Source organism: Notolepis coatsorum, assembly GCF_963971535.1.
Source record: "Notolepis coatsorum genome assembly, chromosome: 4".
NCBI lineage: Eukaryota > Metazoa > Chordata > Actinopteri > Aulopiformes > Paralepididae > Notolepis > Notolepis coatsorum.
Genome location: NC_140168.1, coordinates 66167714 through 66187433, shown reverse-complemented (window position 1 = coordinate 66187433; position 19720 = coordinate 66167714). Strand labels below are relative to the sequence as shown.

The following is a 19720-nucleotide window of genomic DNA, read 5'->3' as shown; positions in this document are numbered from 1 at the left end:
CATCCATCAGCTCGGATCGCAGCATGGTGTCTGCTCCTCTGGCAATGTGGTTGGCTTGTTTGGTGAAGCGGCGTTTTGCTGTGGTCCTCTCCTTCTTTAGTTCTTTGACCTCCGCCATATCTTCAGCCATCTTTCCCTTCCGTGTCAGCAGTATTGGGTCGAAGCAGTTTTATCCTCGTCCTCCACTGCTAGCACTTGGTTTTCAACTGTAAAGTCAACTCTTGCTTTCCACTCCAAAGGACATAAGGAAACAACTCCAAGTTCCAACTCCAAGTCAATTTTTATTTTCAACTTTTCAACAGTTTCAGTTGCAGTTGATTCTTGACTGGTTGGTTCTTCATATAGGTTGAAAACCTTCGAAAACAAAGAAAAAGGTTTTAACAATGCAATAAACATAAACAACAAACAACAATAACCATCTTTTCAAACCAATAAGTTCTTTTTAAACATGGTTGATTTTAAACATTAAATATATATTTTAAATAATCAAACGTCTTTTAACGATAGTGTTTACACAATGAATGCCAAAATGTAAAGTATTAAATTACCTTATAAAGTCGACATTTTAACACAGTCTTAAATTAACTCGACATTTTAACCCAATTATTAAAGTAATTTTCAATGAATCATTTCTGAATGTAACTTTTAATAAATGATTCAAGTTAGTAAACATTTGATTCAAGTCAAGTAAACATTTGGTATTTTAAATTGAATAAGTGAAGAAATATAGCTAAACTTTAAGCTTGTAGATCAGCTCTGATTGAACAAGGCATTTTAAACCTTTAAACATGAGTTGTCGACCTTTTTAGTAGTCTTTCAAATTCTTAAATCATTTTAACATTTCTAACTTGGTCTTAACTTGTAAAGATACTTTTAAACATAAATGAAAACCAACTCTCAAGCAAGTGAATGTGTAGACTGAAACAGTTGGAGCTACTAAACACACAATTGAATTAGCCTGATTTTAACCACATTTAAGCAGAAGTATAAATAAACAGTAGAATAAGTAGAACATAACCGACCATTGGCGTCTTTGGGGGTAGAGCTCCTTGGGTCGACCTTCAGCTTGCTTTGTTTGTTTGTTCTGTGAGTGTCTCCACCACCTTTAGCTTGCTTTGTTTGCTTGTTCTGTGAGTGTCTCCACCACCAGCCTTTAACAGCTGTTCAATCAGCCAACGGCAGCCATCTTGCAGCTGATGCACTCTGGGAGATGTAGTTGGTAGTTGTCTGAGGTGTCTTGACATGCTCCACTCATGAGTTTTAACTCAACAATTGCTAGCTTTTTTGATTTTTTTGTGATTCTTTTTTTTTACACTATTTATACTATGTTTTTAACTATGTTCTATTTTTATTATTTTTTTTTTTTTTACAATATTTGAACCCTGTAGCACTTTGGGATCCTAGTGAACGAAAAGTGCAATACAAATAAAATGTATTATTATTATAATTATAATTATTATTATAATTATAATAATAATAATAATAATAATAATTATTATTATTATTATTATTATTATTATTATTATTATTATTATTATTATTATTATTATTATTATTATTATTATTATTATTATTATTATTATTATTATTATTATTATTATATTTCCATTAACTAATTTCCATTAACATTTAATCAACAAATCTGTAAACCTCCTGCCGTTGTTACTTCATTGTCCTCCTGCAAATGAATGAAAATAAAAAGATAAATCGGAGGACAATTATATATTTGTGAAAATCGATGTGACGCCGGAGAAAGGCCTGTAATTGACCATAAATGTACTGATAAGACATCACAAAAATGATTGAAAACAAAATCGACAAATCTTTATCAAGTCATTGACCAATCACCTAGGAAGGGACAGGAAGGGACAGGAAGGGCCATAATTTCACTGACGACTTTAGTATTGAGAAATCTCTCACCAGGCTTGAATCCAATGGATGGACAGCACAGTGGTTAAGTTTCTCAATACCAAAGCGATCAGTGAAATGATGGCCTGTACGAGTCAACATCATGTCAGACAATAATAATAATATTTTTTTTTTTTTTTTTTAAGTAAAGTAATTACATTGTAGGTACATTGTACTGGAATCTGGTGTTCAACTGTACATTCCAACAGAAGATATTTCAGGGGAAATATACAGGTACACGTCTTTAAAGTTAGAATCAGTGACGCATGGTGACATGCTGTAGTGATACGATGTCATCTCCACGGCGACGCATGGTGACATGCTGTAGTGATACGATGTCATCTCCACGGCGACGCATGGTGACATGCTGTAGTGATACGATGTCATCTCCACGGCGACGCATGGTGACATGCTGTAGTGATACGATGTCATCTCCACGGCGATCAGGCACACTGGGCTTATGAAGCGGAACTTATCTGCACAGGGAAACGGGTTGAGGGAGCGTGACCTGACCCAGAGGGAACATTATACATACTATCAATTCACTTATTGCAGCGTGATGCAAATGATGAGCAGGCCCTTATGTCAACTCTCCATTTCACTGTTGGGATAATGCAAATTGGTTAACCCTGTAGGGTGGCGCCATTAAAGGCACTGCAGGGGAGAAGGCAGCATTGTGACTGATGTCTGATGTTTATAGTAGTGGGTGAAGAATATGATGCCACCTTATTGAATATGAGAAGATCTTTTGTATCCTTGGAGAATCACTGTGTATTGAATGGTCTATACATTACAGACCTACCACACAGCTGCCTCCTGTAAATTAATAAATAAAAGTTATGTAACTGTTCCAGTGATATTTATCTTTAAGTTACTGCGTTTAAATCCACCAGAATGACGTCTGTACAGCTTACCAGGCAAAGTGTTTCTGAGCAGAGAGAGAGAGAGAGAGTTGAGGCTTGACTTGGGGTTATATAGGTGTTTTGGCGGAAATGATGCCAAGTTCGGGACTCGTGTGAGGAGGAAGTGTCCATCTTGCCCTGTGCCGTGTTATCAGCAGGGTGTCACTCCGTGCAATCCGAGTCCGCAGAGAAACTAGAGCGCACCAAAACAAACTGCTGCTGGATGACGTCACGCCCGGGCCGAGCCTCACTGCCTCCACTTCACAGCCAATGACAGGACAGGGTCGAGTGTCCCGATAGTGCACTCATTACAGCCATTACTGCAGCCATTACAGTCTTGGATCAGTTGGTTTGGGGGATTTAGGATGGACTTGGGCAAAAAATAAAGACTTCAATCACATTATACCTTTGATGGATAACAGTGTAATTAAGACACACCAGACAACAGACAATACGGTGTGGGTGAATATAGTACATATTGGATGACATTATGTGTGTAGATTACTGGCTGGTTTTACATACAATATGTGAATTCAGTTTTGTCCTTGGCTAATCAATGTTCTTTCAATTGAGCTCTCTATTCAAAGGAAGCTTTTAAAATGTTGTATTGTAGCTTCCATATCTGTGAAACTGGTCCTAAATGTAGTTATTTGTTTAAGTGTAATATTTACATATATAACCCCCAGACAAACACCATGCTCTCCCCTTCTTCTTCTCTCTCTTCTGAAAAGCAGGAAGTGCAGAGGCCACGACAACCCAATGAGCCCAAGACAGGAAGCACCAGGTGAATGGGGGGGCGGGCCTTCCTCACAGGAGAAGGCCGCTGTCACTTTCTTTCTTTCTGTTGACATAGCCAATGGAAAGACCAAAACCTACACTGCATTCCCAAGTATGGTCCATCCAGCTAACATCCAAATTCACAATCAGGTCTCTGACATCAAGGCCACCTAATCATCCCTTCCCCTTAATTGGCTGATATCAATCCCTGTCTCCTGAGCCGTTCAGCCATTGTGTAGTGTGATGTGTGCCTGGTGCCAGTGTATGGCAGCCATTGAGCCTGCATAGCCCAAGGTTGGGTGCTACCAGTGGTGGTGAAGGAGGCAACTTCCACCTTACATTGTGGGGAGCTCTTTGAGTGTCTAGAAAAGCGCTATATAAATGTAATGACATTTAAAAAAAAAAGAAAAAAAAAAAAAAGATTACAGCTCATATCCAGAAGTCATAGAACTCTTAGTGTTGTCCAAAAACTTGTACATTCGTTTGTCAGAATGATTCCTCATTGCAATGGACATGGGCGTTTCTTCCTGGAACTAATTTATGAAGAGACACCAATCCCGACTCCCGGTTCAGGCAGACTTGAAGCAATTGCAGAACAGAAGATATTTGGTAATGCAAAAGATTTTGAAAAGTTTGTATCTGGATCAGAGTGATCCAATCCCATGTTGCTTTGAAGAACCGGCACAAAAGTGATGGATGGATTACCTGATCCTGGATAGCAAAACATGGGATTTCCTAATTCAGACCATTCTGATTAAACCATCTGAACAACTATGCATTATTATCTGGTGTTGGTTGGACCTGCAAGTAGGAGAAATGCATTGTTGGTGTTGGTCTTTTCCTAGGCTGTATGTTGACAATAAGAAAAGAAGAAAGTGACACTGGCCTGATCCTTTAATACAATAGAAAGCTCAGTTTAATGTCACACAATCACCTGTCCATAATTTCTTCATCCAAACACCACTATGAAATGTCTCCCTTTTTCCCATTTCAGCTCCCAGTCAGTGAGGAGGAATTAATGGCAAACGGCAGAACAGACGAATTCTGCACAAGTCGTGTCTTACCGTGTGTGCGTGTGTGTATGTGGGTGTGTGCGAGAGAGATGTCGGGTGACATGGAGAATGAGGAGAATGCACCCATCATTACCTTGTTGCCAAGATGCAGATCCTGCGATAACTACGTTAGGATGGGGGGGGGGGGGGGGGGGGTGACCTCAGTCAGCTATGCCTTTTTTCCTCTAATGGCGGTGGATGGGTGGGTTTTCTGCTTATAAACTGTATATAGAGATGGTTCTAAAGCACTTCATTAGGTGTGTTTATTCTGACTGGATATACCATGAAATAATTGAAAGAGAAATCTTCATGCTTGACTGTTACTATAATCTAAACACATCTCTCATGAACTGTATAGACATTCCATATGACATTATTTTGTGACACATCAGATATTTTCTAACTTCATTTTTTTCCCCTACCAAATTATACTTTTTAAGATGATGCAAAGCCAAAAATACACTGGGTCTTTCCATTCCATTTGTGCGGCTGGCTTTGACTTCATGACTAATGTCGTTGTATTGAAGTTAGGTGTAAAAGACCCTACTGAACTTGAACATATGTCTGTTATAGCATATATGACGTCTGTCTTGATTCTTTCAGATCAGCAATGTATTCATGAGGATACTGGAGAGACTTGAGTAAAAGTTTTTTTGAGAGCACACACGTTTCTAATGCATCGTCCTTTCTCCCTGGCTAGAAAATGTGTCATTCATAAATGTATCATAAAAAGACATCTGGAAATGAACAAAGGGTAAATCTCTGTAAATCTCGTACATCTCTTACATACGCAAATAATTTTCCAGCGGCTCCCAAAATGGGGTTGAGGATTTCATATTTTTGTTTATTTACAGCAACTGTTATTTCATTCATTAGCACAGTGAGAGAATGTATAATGACCACTATTCTGATCACAGGTTTCAGTCTATGTACCATATAGACAGGTATGCAATTACCTACTTAACATAAAGGAATATCTTCTCAGTTGGGGATCCCTGGGTTAAAACCTTATTAGATGTGTGGTCCGTGGTCATAACGTGCATCTATTTGGTGGTGGTTGACATTTAAAAGGTTTGTGGAACACCGACTCAAACGTTAAGACTACAACTTGTGCATCATTCCCTGGCCGACTAGTCAGGAGTCAGAGAGAGGGCCCACAATGGCAACAGCCTCAATTTCCACGAGACCACCCTGGAGAGAGAGAGAGAGAGAGAGAGAGAGAGAGAGAGCCGAGAGAGAGAGTAAACAGGTAAGAATTCATCTTTTAAAAAGGGAAATGTCACAAATTTTAGGAAAGCTAGAAATCAGAGAGAGAACCCTATATAATTTGTGATGTCACCTGGATGTACAATCTGGAGCCATGAAATGTTAAATTGAACTCTAACCCCTAATCCTAACCCAGAAAAGGTTCATATTCTAGTATTTCTAAAAGGTCTGAACCAGAATTTAGAGCTTACACAGACATTATTTGGGCTTACAGAACCAGTGATCCATTCATTATCTATGGAGCAGCCCTTGACTTTACACCCAGGTGACATCACATATTCGAGGGGTCTCCCTCCTGATTCCTAGCTTCAGGAGAGAGTGGTTTGTGTTCTCAAATATTGACAGGACTGTCTCGGGGCACAGGAATAACATGTTGAATTCTTAAAATGAATGAATGAAAAGTTTATTTTTGAACATGTACTGTGAACATGTACTGAAAATGTAAATGTAAAGATCACAATGTAATCACACTGTATCTGTGTGAATGCCAGTGTGTTTTGGTCTTACTCTGGGGAGTGCGGCGACTTGGTAGGCAGCTCTGGCCGGGAAGTTGGTGCTGAAAACTAGAGGGGAAAATGCAAACGGTACGTCACACTCAGTATCATAAAGCACTATTGGAGGGGCTCCAAGGTAATTATCCCACTAATGGAGTTTCCAAATACAGCTAATGGTGGCACCGGGTAAGCCTTGGCTCAACACAGCGACATTAAAATGAGCTATAGAGTTACATTAATATATGTAGCGCTTTGAGAGCGAGTTATTGGAGCTTGTGTTCGTATACCGTGCGGCAAAGGGAACCGCTCCCACCTACCTCCGGTCAATGGTTTCTAACTACACACCCTCAAGACCCCTATGTTCTACATCTTCTGGCCGCCTCAGACCCACTCCTATCCAAGCTCCCGGGACGGTCATCAAAGAGAAGTCGCCTATTCTCAGTCCTTGCCCCACAATGGTGGAATGAACTACCCACCCCAGTTAGGACAGCCGAAACCCATCCAATCTTTCGCCGTCGACTAAAGATGCACTTCTTCAACCATTATCTGAATAATAAAATAAAATAAATCTAACCCTAACTAACCTTACTGTCATGCACTTGTCCTAATAAACTAACCTACACTGTAGCACGCAACACTTTTATGAACATTGTTACTCAGCTGATAGAGTTGTGCCCTTCCTGATGACTTGTCGTACAGAACTTGTAAGTCGCTTTGGATAAAAGCGTCAGCTAAATGACTAATTGTAAATGTATACTTCAAAGTGTATCGACAGGTGCCGTGACTTGAGAGTGGGTGCACCATAGTGGAGTGGGTTTCAGCCTTTATTTAAGCACTTGTACAGAAGTGTGGCCCCCGTTATTTTACATTAGTCTTTCTTGTGGCTAACTAGCTGGAGCCAGTGTTGTAGTACTCGAGTCCGAGTCCTGGACTGATTTTACAACACTGGCTGGAGCTGTGGGCATCCAGCATGAAGAACGGCATGGATTGTGCCGAGAAACGACTCCACCGATCGACAACATCGGGTGAGGGGTCCAAAATCCTAAATTGACCCGTTCATTTACTATACCAAATAGTAGGGAAATCTCAGTTTAAAAAGGAACTGAATTACAACGAAGTATACTGAACTAAACACTGTTGGAAAATCAGTCACATCAACAGCTGGGAAAAAAACATCTCCCATCAACTGAACTAAGCATGTTTCATCTAAAAGGTCATGGAAAGTGAACCCTGGGTCACATGGAGTAGTGCCTATAGGACGGTATAGTCCCCAGCCCGGCGCTGGTCCCATCGAGGAGAAGGCTTCGCTTGGTAGGGTAGGGTTACACCCGCGTACCTGCAACTGGCGGTGTACACTTACAAGTCGCCTGGGCACGGCGGCTTACATTACACGTGCCCATTGTGGCCACCGAGGTAACGCCGGCACCAAACAACGGTGGCCTGTATTTAGAAAGAGCGGGCGGAGTGTAGTCGACGGAGCCACGGTCAGACCTGTCTTTCAAGCCCAGTAATGGATGAGGTGATCACGGGGGAGGGGGCCACTATCAGCTCTCACTTTCAGAGATATGTCTGAGAGACAGCTGAGCCATCGAGTTCACCCTTTACTTGGAACCATGGGAAATGTGAGCAGGGCCCTGAACGTTAGGTTATGACTATAACCAAGTTCTGTTAGTTAGGGGCGACGCTTGGCATCACCTTCTGCACTATCTCGCGTACGTGCACGCGTACTGAATAAATTCCACAAATGTACCTCTAATACCAGTATTAGTCTGACCACACCCCTCATCAGCTTACCTTCATAAGCAGGTGTGTGGTCACCTGCTCTCCTCCTTCCCAAGCTTTCACCACAAGGTGAGGTCAAGGGCTGCAGCGGCCGTCTGATGCCAAGCGTCGCCCCTAACTAACAGAACTTGGTTATAGTCATAACCTAACGTTCTGTATCGTTAAGGGGCTCAGCTTGGCATCACCTTCTGCACAAGGGAGGCCAAGCGGAGCCGCTGGCTGACAAATACACCCCGCTGACAGCCCCCCACAACCATCAGAACAGGGAGGGCCGAGCCCCCCTGACCCCCCCTATTAGGGGCTTCACGGGAAGGCGACGGACCCGACCGTGCGAAGAGGCACTCAAGCAACTCAACGCACAGGGTGAGCAGACCGTGGCTTGACCCCACGACTACACACACGCACAACCCGCATGCCACCCGGGAACGAACGGAGGAACAACCTCGTTACTGCCCCCAGAATCACGGGGTCAAGAGCAAACCCAACCCCGTGGCAAGGCCGTAGCAGCGGAGCGCGAAGGAAGACCCAGATCCACCAAAGGACCGGGCTCCCTGGAATGGGGGCCCCGAGAAGTTCATGATGCCAGCATCAAGACCCCACCAGGGGGGCACCTAGTGACCCCGCCCCCCACATCGCCAGCGTATCCGGACAAGGGGCCCCTCAGCCGAGCGGGCCCTGTCCTCCCCAACAGCACACCGCCTGGAACACAAGCCCTGCAACAGGCAGACAGCACGGTTAAACACACAAGAGGTAACCAACGGAAGCAGGCAGCGCACCGGGGAAAGACCAGGCAACAGGCTGTCAACCCAAGCCTGGAAAAACTGCGGACGAGGCAGGCGCCAGAAAGGACAGCTGAACAGCCGTCCCGGCGGAAGGGGCGTATGCTGGCGTTGTCGCATAACCAAGCTTTCAAACAGCACGTCAGAAGTGGGATCCGTAGACCACTCGACCCCTGACAGCTGCCCACAGAAAAGCCCATACGATCGGCAGACGTCATGAACGTGCAGGGGCACCCTCAACCGGAGAACCGGGAGTTGACACTGCAGCAACACACCAGAGAACCAACCACCCAGGCATCACCCCATGCAATGGTTGGTCCCATAACCCCTCAGGAAAGAACCCCGAAACACACCTGCGGCACCGCCGCAGCCCGCATTCCGGTTCCCAACAGGGCTATCCCGGGCCTACGGGTCAACGAGCATCACCCCGGACCGGGCCCGGTGATACGGGGAGCACAGGATCCCAAAGGAGGTTAACCCCACCCAACAGGCTCCTCAGCGCCAAAACGCAAGAGAAGAGCGTAATATGGAAGACCAGCCCCAGCACCCCGCACTCGGTATTCCCAGGAGGTCACCCAACCAAGTACCAACCAAGACCAACCCGTACAGCGGCCGAGATCCGACGAGATCGGACGCGTACAGGTCGGCACGGCCGTAAGCCATTACGACAGTGCAGAATACAACGCACCCAACAAGGGTCCCATAACGCTCAACCCTGTGACACCCGGATCGACCTAGCATTTTTCCCCCTGAAAAAACCCCAAGTCCCTCAGGGTACCAGAACAGCAGATCTGCATCCCCAGCGGACAACGGGTGCACTGATCTGGACCAGCGCGACCAGAACCAGTCCCGTGCCCTAATCACGCCGACCTGCCAACCCCAGGAGAAGGGGCAGATATGCGCGTTTGATCCCAACATAAAAAAGAAGGCGCCACCCAGACGTGTCGGTATGAACCGCGTCCGGCGGCCCACCCCTAGGGCGTGAGACCCTTCCCCATATGTCCAGACCCATTCCGTCATCATCCCCTGACATGAACGGGAACCCATCGACAACACACAGGATGTCGGAAGAGGAAAAAAAACCCATCCCAATTGCTCCATAAAAACGCTGTTTTACCAAAGCAAACGAGGCGCGCCAGTCAGCAACGGCCCAAAGCACATCCTGAGCCAGCACTATGTGTGCGTTCTGACATACCCACATCAACAATAGGCCGTTTAGACCACCATATTGAATCCCCAAGACGCCCAGGGAACGACAAGAGGGGCGAGATGCAATCAACTCCATGAATGAATGAATGAAAATATTTACCCAACAGACTGCAGTACAGGAATACATACAAAAAGATAAGGGGAGGCAGACCTGAGAAAGACGTTAGTCTTGTTTCCATCAGGGACCCTCATTTCATATCCATCAAGACACATTCAACTCTTTATAAAATAAAGAAAAGGCATCACCCGTATGACCCAACTGCACAGCTGGGAGTAAAAACCCTGTTTTTCACATGATTTTAATCCAGTCACTCCTTTTAATCAGAGTGTAAGACCAGACTCCCCCAGAAAACACCTTCCCACATGAGACCACGGTCAAGAAAAAGATATGTAAACTGTGAGACACGTGACCAACAGACTCAAGTTTGACACATAAACGGGCGCAGCAGGCTGTAAGTCCTGCGCCCAACCTCGACATCTTTAAGACACCAGCTCATGGAAGGCGTCGCCATAGCAACAACGCTACAACGGGCGGGGAAACCCACCGGATCCTGTCATAACAGGAGTCGGTAGAATACCCCTTCCCCCCCCCCCCTCCCCTGTCAAGCACTGGCTTGGCCCTGACTGGCTCAGCAGAAAAGATCAACAAATCCTCTAAACCAATCAAGTGGGAAAAAGGAGGGGTTTATTCGACACCCCCTCCAGAAAACACACCTTTTATCCATACACACAGAAAACAACCGTAGCCATCTTGAAAACCTCCGGTAGAACAAAGCATAGCATAAGCTAATACAATGCCTGCTACCCACAAAGTGTAAAAAAAGGGTTTACAACAAAACACAAGTCGCCTGTGCGTGAATCCCATACCCGTTGCCTATGTCATACATAGGAAGAACGCTGAACGAGAGTAATGGCTAGGCCATGAAAAATGTGCGTACGAGCATTACTGCAACTAACAACACAGCGTTGTGAAAACACATATACTTAGTTAAAGCAATGGAATAACACCAGTTCTAATTGCATGTGGAGCATCAAGCTAATAGAACCTATTACCGAGTGTAAGTTGCAGACCTTGCTTAAAACCCGTAACACAACACAACTCACCCCCCAACGTAACAGGGTAGATTCATATATACACAACCCCACCATATGATTTGTATGAAGAAACACACAGTTTGTTCGGCCAAACACAGTCCCCCTTATATCGGGGAACTTTTTTTATTAATTAAAAAAGTGTAAGGCACAAAATCACAGAGGGGCCGGGAAGGGTGTAGAGGAGGGGACACAAAGGGGAAAAATCACTCCTAACGGCGTCTGCCACCTCGCGCCGCTCGAGTCTTGCCACCCCGGGGAGCCCCGGAGGGACGATAGGTTACAGTCTGCTGGACACGACGTTCCCTACCGTCTCCTCCGGTCTGGGATGGGCCGGCGGTGGCCGAAGCGCCGTTTCGTCCCCTGGCCCTCTTGGCAGGGCCAGCAGCGGCGGTGGAGGTAGTGGTAGCGGCGACGGAGACAGCTCGACGTCGCGGAAGCCTTCTGCCCCCACCGGCAAGGACGGGAGGCGGAAAATGGGGTTGAAGGACGGATCTCTCCTCTGCCATTTCTCTGCATGTTGAGGTCATCAATTGCAGGGCCTTCCCGAACAGGCCAGCGTCGGAGAGGGCGGCCGTCAGAAGAGGGGCTCTCTTCTTCTCTGGCACACGGGCCTGCTCCAGCCAAAGGTGACGCTGGCCCAGGGTGGCCAGGGCGCGCACTTTCCCCATGGCTATGGCCAGCACCTGGGAAAGGTGCAGAACAGCTCCCGCAGCCTGGGTGATCTGATCGCATTTTACCTCGTTCAGATCCGTGCCGCCCGTCATTATCCCCGATACAAATCTAGCCAGGTGGGCGATGTTAGACGCCGCAGCCAGCGACTGTGTACCAGCGATGAATGACTGGTCACCCCAATAAGCCAATCGCCTAGCCGACTTCCCCTGGAGGACCGGCTTGCATAGGGGTTCCCACACCATATCCGGACAGAGGAGCGCGGCCATCGGATTGTCAAGCCGAGGTACGCCCTCCCCCATACCTTTGACTAACCCCGACACCCGCGTAACTGGTACGTAGGCGGGAGTTAGTCCCATGATGTTGGACACCGCCTGACCCCGACGAACATAGGCCCCCATCGATGGGAAAAATGGGTAGACAACGTCCACCCCTCTCACTGGGGGACGCTGCCAGGGATGGCCTATGAGGTCATCAGGGACAGGTGCAGGCAATGGCAGCGGCAGCGGCACACCGTTTGTGGTGGCGGCTACCGCCATGAGCTCGGGAAACAAGGCCCGCAGTTCCCCCTGCGAACCCTCCTCCACCGACCCCGCATCCCTCGCATACAGCAGGCTGCGACTGGTCAAGGAGCCACAATCCGATGCGGCCGACAGTAGGGCATCCTGCTGATGAGGCCAAGGTGGTTCCTCGACATCCTCGAACAAGGCGCCCCATGGAGCCATTTCTCCCCCCTCCGGGGTCTCCGGAGGAGGGATACTCTCCTCCACGGGACCATCATACAAGAACCCGTCCGCCTCCTCCATGAAGTCTTCAGTTTCCATCAGAAATCCAGAGTCGGACGCGTCCTCGCTGGTCTCCAGCAATTCCCCAAACCCAGGCCGTTCGCGTCTGCACGCCACCATCTTGCGACGCGAGCGAGCAGACGCAAAAAGTTTTCGTCGCAAATCCTCCGGCTCCAAGACAATCCCCCGTTCATCAACGGGCAATTCCCCAGAACCAGAGGAACCAGAGTCGAGATCAGGCCATCGCCGGAGCGACGGCACCGAACCCTCGGCTCGTCGGTGAGGAAAACTATCCACCGGCAGTCTCCCGGGCTGGGTCGGCAACCACGAGAGTGGCAACAGCCCAGCACCGAGGCGCACGACGGAGGCGGGAATGGAGAACCGGTGGTGAAGAGTAGGTCTAGCGGGTCTACTCTCCGCGGAATACATTATGACCCAAACCTTTTCTTATACAACAAGTGAGAGAAGAAAAGGTTAAGCACAATGTAAACCAGTCACAACTCTTTTCAACTAACAACACGTCAAGTGGGGTACTACCGAGGCACTTTCCTTGTGGTGAAAGCGAGAAGGAGGAGAGCAGGTGACCACACACCTGCTTATGAAGGTAAGCTGATGAGGGGTGTGGTCAGACTAATACTGGTATTAGAGGTAAATTTGTGGAATTTATTCAGTACGCGTGCACGTACGCGAGATAGTGCAGAAGGTGATGCCAAGCTGAGCCCCTTAACGATACAGAACTAAGCTAGCAGCAAACATGTTTCAGTCCTCTGGCCTTTGTCCGTGTTTACATCTCCTAGGCAGAAATTACATACCGTATATATATACACTCACTGTATATAGACAACCACAGTCATCAATACACAGCAATATTAAAAAACTGAGCTAAATATAATGAAATCGCAATCATCCAGAATTACCATAATAAACAGTACATAAAAATCATTTTTTAAATAACAACATACAAGATTAGGAAATACAACACTCGAAAATATCACAAGAGCTAGACTGGTGGAATTTATATATTACAAGAAACAAATCAACATAAATTGCTCATTCAGTCCTTTAGGGAATTCAGTCATTAGAGAGTGAATCCAATATGCCTCTCTCTGTAGAGTAAGCGGTCACTGTCCCCTCCTCTACGTCTCTCTCTGTAGAGTAAGTAGTCACTGTCCCCTCCTCTACGTCTCTCTCTGTAGAGTAAGTAGTCACTGTCCCCTCCTCTACGTCTCTCTGTAGAGTAAGTGGTCACTGTCCCCTCCTCTACGTCTCTCTGTAGAGTAAGTGGTCACTGTCCCCTCCTCTACGTCTCTCTCTGTAGAGTAAGTGGTCACTGTCCCCTCCTCTACGTCTCTCTCTGTAGAGTAAGCGGTCACTGTCCCCTCCTCTACGTCTCTCTCTGTAGAGTAAGCGGTCACTGTCCCCTCCTCTACGTCTCTCTCTGTAGAGTAAGCGGTCACTGTCCCCTCCTCTACGTCTCTCTGTAGAGTAAGCGGTCACTGTCCCCTCCTCTACGTCTCTCTGTAGAGTAAGCGGTCACTGTCTCCTCTTTACAAGGGATTCACCATTCCAATGTCCTGGAACCTCAGCCTACTAACCTCGTGGCCTGTGGCATTGAAACGCTTGGTTACAGCAGACTTTTCATTCTGATTTCTAATGTTGCTCTTATGTTCAGAGAGACTGGTCCTCAATTCCCTCTTGGTTTTACCAACATAGCAGAAGCCACATGGACATTGGACATTTCAAAAGATAAACTACATTCTACATGAGATCTTACCATAGTCTTTTTACCTGTGTGAGGCTGTAGGAAACAGTCAGCTTTAATCATGGCATTACAGTTAACACAGTTATTACAGGCAAAGTTATCTGGGGGTAAAGGGTAAATAATCTCTCAGATTATTGGCCAGTTTATTAGCAAAAATAGGAGGAGTGGAGAACACCCTGTCCAACTGCAGGGTGACTTGGAGGTCATGTTTCTTTACTACGTGTCAGATAGAATCATATTGTGAAGAAATAAAAAGACTACTGAATAATAGATTGTTACACTCTATTGAATGGTGATCGCACTAATAGATTTTTCAATTAAATGAAGGATACACTTTTTTTTATCTACTCTTTCTGCTCCCCTTTTTTCTGTATTTTTCTCCCATCCCAATTGAGTCGTTATGCCAATTCCCCCCTCCCCTTCCATTTGCCCCCCACTTGCCGGTCTAGGGAGCCCTGAAGTCTATCACATGCTTCCTCCGACACATGTGGAGACAGCCAGCCGCTTCTTTTCACCTGACAGCGAGGACTCTCACTGGGGAAGTGTAACGCGTGGGAGGATCACACTACCCTCCCCAGTTCCCTCCCTCGCTGTGCAGGCGCACTGACCGACCTGTAGGAGTCGCTGTTTACAATGACCAGGATACACCCCACCGGCTTACCACCCGCTGACACTGCCAATTGTATCAGTATGGATGACCGACCAAGCCGGAAGTACCGCTGACAGCCGGATTCGATACCAGTGTCTCTTGCGGTGGTAGGCAGACGCTTAGTCCGCTGCGCTACCCGGCCTCCCTGAAGGATACACTTCTATGAAGTGTTGACAGACCAGGTCATACCCAAAGATGAATACAGATACTGTAGATGTTAAGAGAGCACCTGGTGCATCCTATATTTTATACATTATCAAAGATACATAAGAGTTGTTAAGCATCTGTTCCATATTGGGTCCGATACTGTGCTCATGTACTGTGCTCATGTGTGGAGTGGTGTAAGTAATTGTTTCTGTTTGTCTGTTTACGGTACACAGTAGTCTGTATCTCATCAGTTTTCTTTTACTTGTACATCAAGAAAAGACAGATTCTTTGCTACGCTCCAAAGAGAATCACCCACTTAGCTTGAAAAGAGGGTCACCGTAAGGTCAAACGTTGAGACTAAAGAGAGTTTATAGTACCGAGTGTGAATATGAAAGACGAGCCGTGGACATATGTGACCATTTTAGGGAAAAGGGTTATGAAGGACAAAACTCTGTTCAATGGCATGTCGAGAGTCAAAGAGGTGGACTAGTCTCCCTACCTCTAGCCCCCCCAGTGGTCAATAGACTGTATTGTCCACCAGTGTTGTAGTCGAGTCACTAAATCTCGAGTCAGAGTCGAGTCTCAAGTCCCCAGTGTTCGAGTCCGAGTCACCACAGAAGAGCCAGAGTCGAGTCCGAGTCCAAGTGATCAAGGAGTCCACTCCACTCGGGCAGTCAAAGAGCTGACATACAAATAAAAAAAGGTCTACATTAAACATAAATGACACAGCGGTCACCATTTCAAAGGGAGTTTATTCACTTTGTGACACAATAGCCAAACAAATGCACTAGCCATCAATATCTTATGCCAAATGATGATTAAGGCCTATTACAATCTTTTATTTTATTTTTTACAACAGTATTTATCAATTAATAAGTCAGAGTCCTCGTCTGCACCTTCCGAGTCCGAATGCAGTCAATGCTCGAGTCCAAGTCGAGTCACGAGTCCTGAAAATCAGTCCGAGTCCTGGACTCGAGTACTACAACACTGTCGTCCACTACATTCTCTCCTCTCTCAAGTCTATCACGCACATAGTAAAGAAACACTGGCTCATAATTTTTTTTTTTCTTTTTTTTTTTTTTACTTCTAATTTTACTATGTTTTTATTTCATACTTATCTTGTCTTGCACAGTCTCTGGAGCGCAACAGTAAGAAGCATTTTGTACAAAAGTATTCTGTACTTCTGTATGACAACTATTAAAGAAACTTGAAACTTTCAAGTGATCCTGCAGTGAGACAGGTTTTTTTCCCCCACTCCTCTATTTCTGCTAATAAACGTTCCAATAACCTGAGAGATAGGTTGGTTAGAAATTATACAAACTCCCACATTTCTTGGCCACCTTAACCCCAGATAACTTTGCCTGTAATAACTATGTTAATGCCATGGTTACGGCTGACTGATTCCTACAGCCTCAAACAGGTAAAAAATATAAAGGTAAGGGGGAGGATATCATGTAGAACCAAGTATGTTGCTTATCTTTTGAAAAGTCCAAGTGGATTCTACGATGTTGGTAAAACCAAGAGAGAATCGAGCATCAGAGTCTCTGAACATACAGTAAGAGCAACATTAGAGCAATGTTTCTTGTAATATATAAATTCCACCAGTCTAGCTCTTGTGGTATTTTCAAATCTTAATTAATTTATCATTAAAACATTTTGGCGGGTCCAAAATCAATGTTGTTGTTTACATGTTGCAGGCATGTATCCCCTCCCTACTTCCCATTTCCCCACCTGGTTGGATAAATGACATGCTGGTGCTCTAGTGTGACATCTAGTGGCTGAATGTTATCTATATCTTTAAGAATCTGCACCCATTATGAATCCAAGTCTTGTGAGTTGAGGGTGTCAATCATTTGTGCCTAAACTAAACTAGGCCATGAGAATAGGGGAGAATAGGATTATTAGTAGGATCAGAATGATTGAGGTGATGTAGGACAGCGGGTCAGTGATCCTAGATATGCCCAGCTGCTCCGAGGACGAAGGTAAGGATGTGGGACTTCATGTGTTACACTGGCTGTTTTATTGTTAGAGCAAAGTGCACCCTCATGTGGTCTAAGTCTTGTACACATTCAGTTTGACAGTTATGTAAGGGATAATGTATAGCTACGAGGTCATTGTCGCAAAATAATTGACCGACACAGAGTTTAAAATACAGAGGCGCCTCGCAGAGGTGTTTTAAACGTCAATGAAGGTCAATTATTTTGCGACAATGATCAGGTATAGCTATACATTATCCCGCTTATTACATGGCTAACTTACTAACAATATACCTAATTCATTTTACATCGACAAGACGAGATCAAATGCAGACGCAGTTCTGTTCCGTCGCTCCCGCTGTCATCGTCACACACACTCCGCTGTCAGTGCAGCCGGCAGGTGTGTCTGATTGGCTGCACTGTGTCAGTGGGCTTGATTGCGAACAGCTGCGCACAGCGGTCATTATTGTTTGGCAGAGGTCCGTTATCGAGTAATAACGGACCTCTGACGAGCGCTATTGACCAATCACAAGCAAGCATTTTGGCGAATGTGAAAACGCCATGTAATAATCAGAGTTAATGAGTTTGAATATGTTCTCCAGTGATGTCATTGGGGGCAATGTATCCTTAATTTATGTTGTGTTAATTGGAGATCAATGAAATTATGTAGATGTAAAACAGCAATAGGGCTTTGCATTAGGACTTTGCCATCATCATCCACAAAATGGCCACCGCAGAGTGGCGCTGTGATGTTGAAAGAAAGCAAAAGGACTTGTTATTTGGCCTTACATGTCTTATAGACCTCATTGACGCTGTTGAAGTCATTCATGTCTGCTAGAAGCACAGTTGTCTTGACCACTGAAACAGAAAAAAAACACATGCTATGATTTGGACATTGCATTAACACTAGTATTTTGAAACGTTTCATCAGAATTCTATCTGGGAATTTCTAGAACACTATAGGTGACCAGTAACTGTTATGACATCATCATTACAATGTTCAGTTCTCAAAATTCTTATCACCCAATTATGATTGTACATCTGAGTGGCTTTAAATCAATGGTAGTGTCTAGATCCCATAGCCGGGAAGAACATTTGTACATTTTGGGGTAGTACGTATAGTAGTCTCAAGTAGCCATACCTCTCTCGACACTACGCTAGACTACATTAGCGATATGCCTGCACCGGAGAGAGGTCTGGCTGAACCCGTTATCATTCCTGTATAGGGGAAAACGCTCTGGCTTAAGTTGTATTTCTTTAAACCAATCACAATCACCCTGGGCAGTGCTAAGCAGCAATGGTGCAATAGGGAGGTGTAGTCTGACGTCACTTTAGTTTCCCACGCGGTCCACCCGTATAGGGATTTATCATTGGGAAAATGTATTATCGGCTATTGTAATAATTCTGCCTCATGAACATTGGCAAGCTTTCCATGTGTTCCCTTCTATCACTAACATTATTGTTTAAGCATTTTTGGTTGAAATAAAATTATACCTAATTATTTTACTTAATTGCGAATTGTTTCATGTTGAGCTATAGATTGTGGATGAATACACACAGAAAAGGTACACCATGCCAATGTTCATGCTTTATTTGTTTTAAACGAGACGATTAAAAAATGTGTCCATTGGAAATACATTGCAATTTCAAGCGAGGTGGACCGGAACGGGAACAACAATGACGTAACCACTACACCTCCCTATTGCAAAATAGCATGCCCACAGTCTCAAGGTGCTGATCCAGACTATACAGTTAAGGTTAGCTAGGGTTAAAGTAAGGGATAGGTATTTTACTTTTTAGCTGAAAATGATAAGATACAGCTTTACAGCTAGGTCAAAAAGTTACGATTCCCATGAAAACTTCCTTCTGGGCTATGGGATCTAGACACTAGCTTAACCACTGGACATGATAGTGTGATCTCACCATTGCCATAGTCGCACCCGGCAGCCTTCAGGATCTCCCCCATGTTGACGAGAGCCTAGTGGAGAGAGGAAGACGGAGAAAGATGTGATCATTATACCCAATCAATCAATCAATCAGCCATTTATGTATTTAGTCACAACTTATGAATACACAATTGTTACGGACGGTGTCCTTATGTGTGTATATATATATATATGGGGGTTATGTATGTTATCTGTTGTGTGTGTGTGTGTGTATGTATGTATATAGGCATGTTTTGGTGGTTCTTTTTGTCTCCCTCCGGTGTAACATATCCCATTCTTAGGTGTCTCTCTAGTTGCAGCACCAGCAGCCAGCTGGTCAATCAGCAAAACTCACCCCAGTGCAACGGCAGGTGAAGCTGATTCTGCAATCAACATCCACTCTCCCTTCATATACCCATTTTGTGTGCAGTGTTAGTTAGCTCTTTTGGCTCATTGTGGTGGTGGGTGTCTCTCTGTGTCTTTGGTGATAATTCTGTGTGTCATTAGGTATATAGAGCAGTGGCTCTGCAGAGGTAAAAGCTC

At 45.2% G+C, this 19720-nt stretch overlaps 2 protein-coding genes across 5 annotated transcripts in view; one reads left to right on the top strand and one right to left on the bottom strand.

The window, feature by feature from the left end:
- Positions 1 to 4789, top strand: part of LOC311226896 (uncharacterized protein) — a 25797-nt gene extending 21008 nt beyond the window's left edge. For 2 of the 3 annotated variants that reach the window (XM_084312360.1, XM_084312358.1), the window contains exons 3-4: positions 3542 to 3594; positions 4582 to 4789. In XM_084312360.1, the coding sequence (XP_084168486.1) occupies positions 3542 to 3573 (32 nt within the window). In that variant the 3' untranslated portion in view covers positions 3574 to 3594; positions 4582 to 4789. The remainder of the gene's footprint in view (positions 1 to 3541; positions 3595 to 4581) is intronic. The other variant, XM_084312359.1, reaches the window with a different exon arrangement.
- rida (reactive intermediate imine deaminase A) overlaps positions 4782 to 19720 on the bottom strand; it is a 27769-nt gene continuing 12830 nt past the window's right edge. For both annotated transcript variants that reach the window (XM_084312361.1, XM_084312362.1), the window contains exons 3-6: positions 19176 to 19230; positions 18042 to 18110; positions 6413 to 6468; positions 4782 to 5830 (exon numbers count right to left, since the gene is read on the bottom strand). In XM_084312361.1, the coding sequence (XP_084168487.1) occupies positions 5774 to 5830; positions 6413 to 6468; positions 18042 to 18110; positions 19176 to 19230 (237 nt within the window). In that variant the 3' untranslated portion in view covers positions 4782 to 5773. The remainder of the gene's footprint in view (positions 5831 to 6412; positions 6469 to 18041; positions 18111 to 19175; positions 19231 to 19720) is intronic.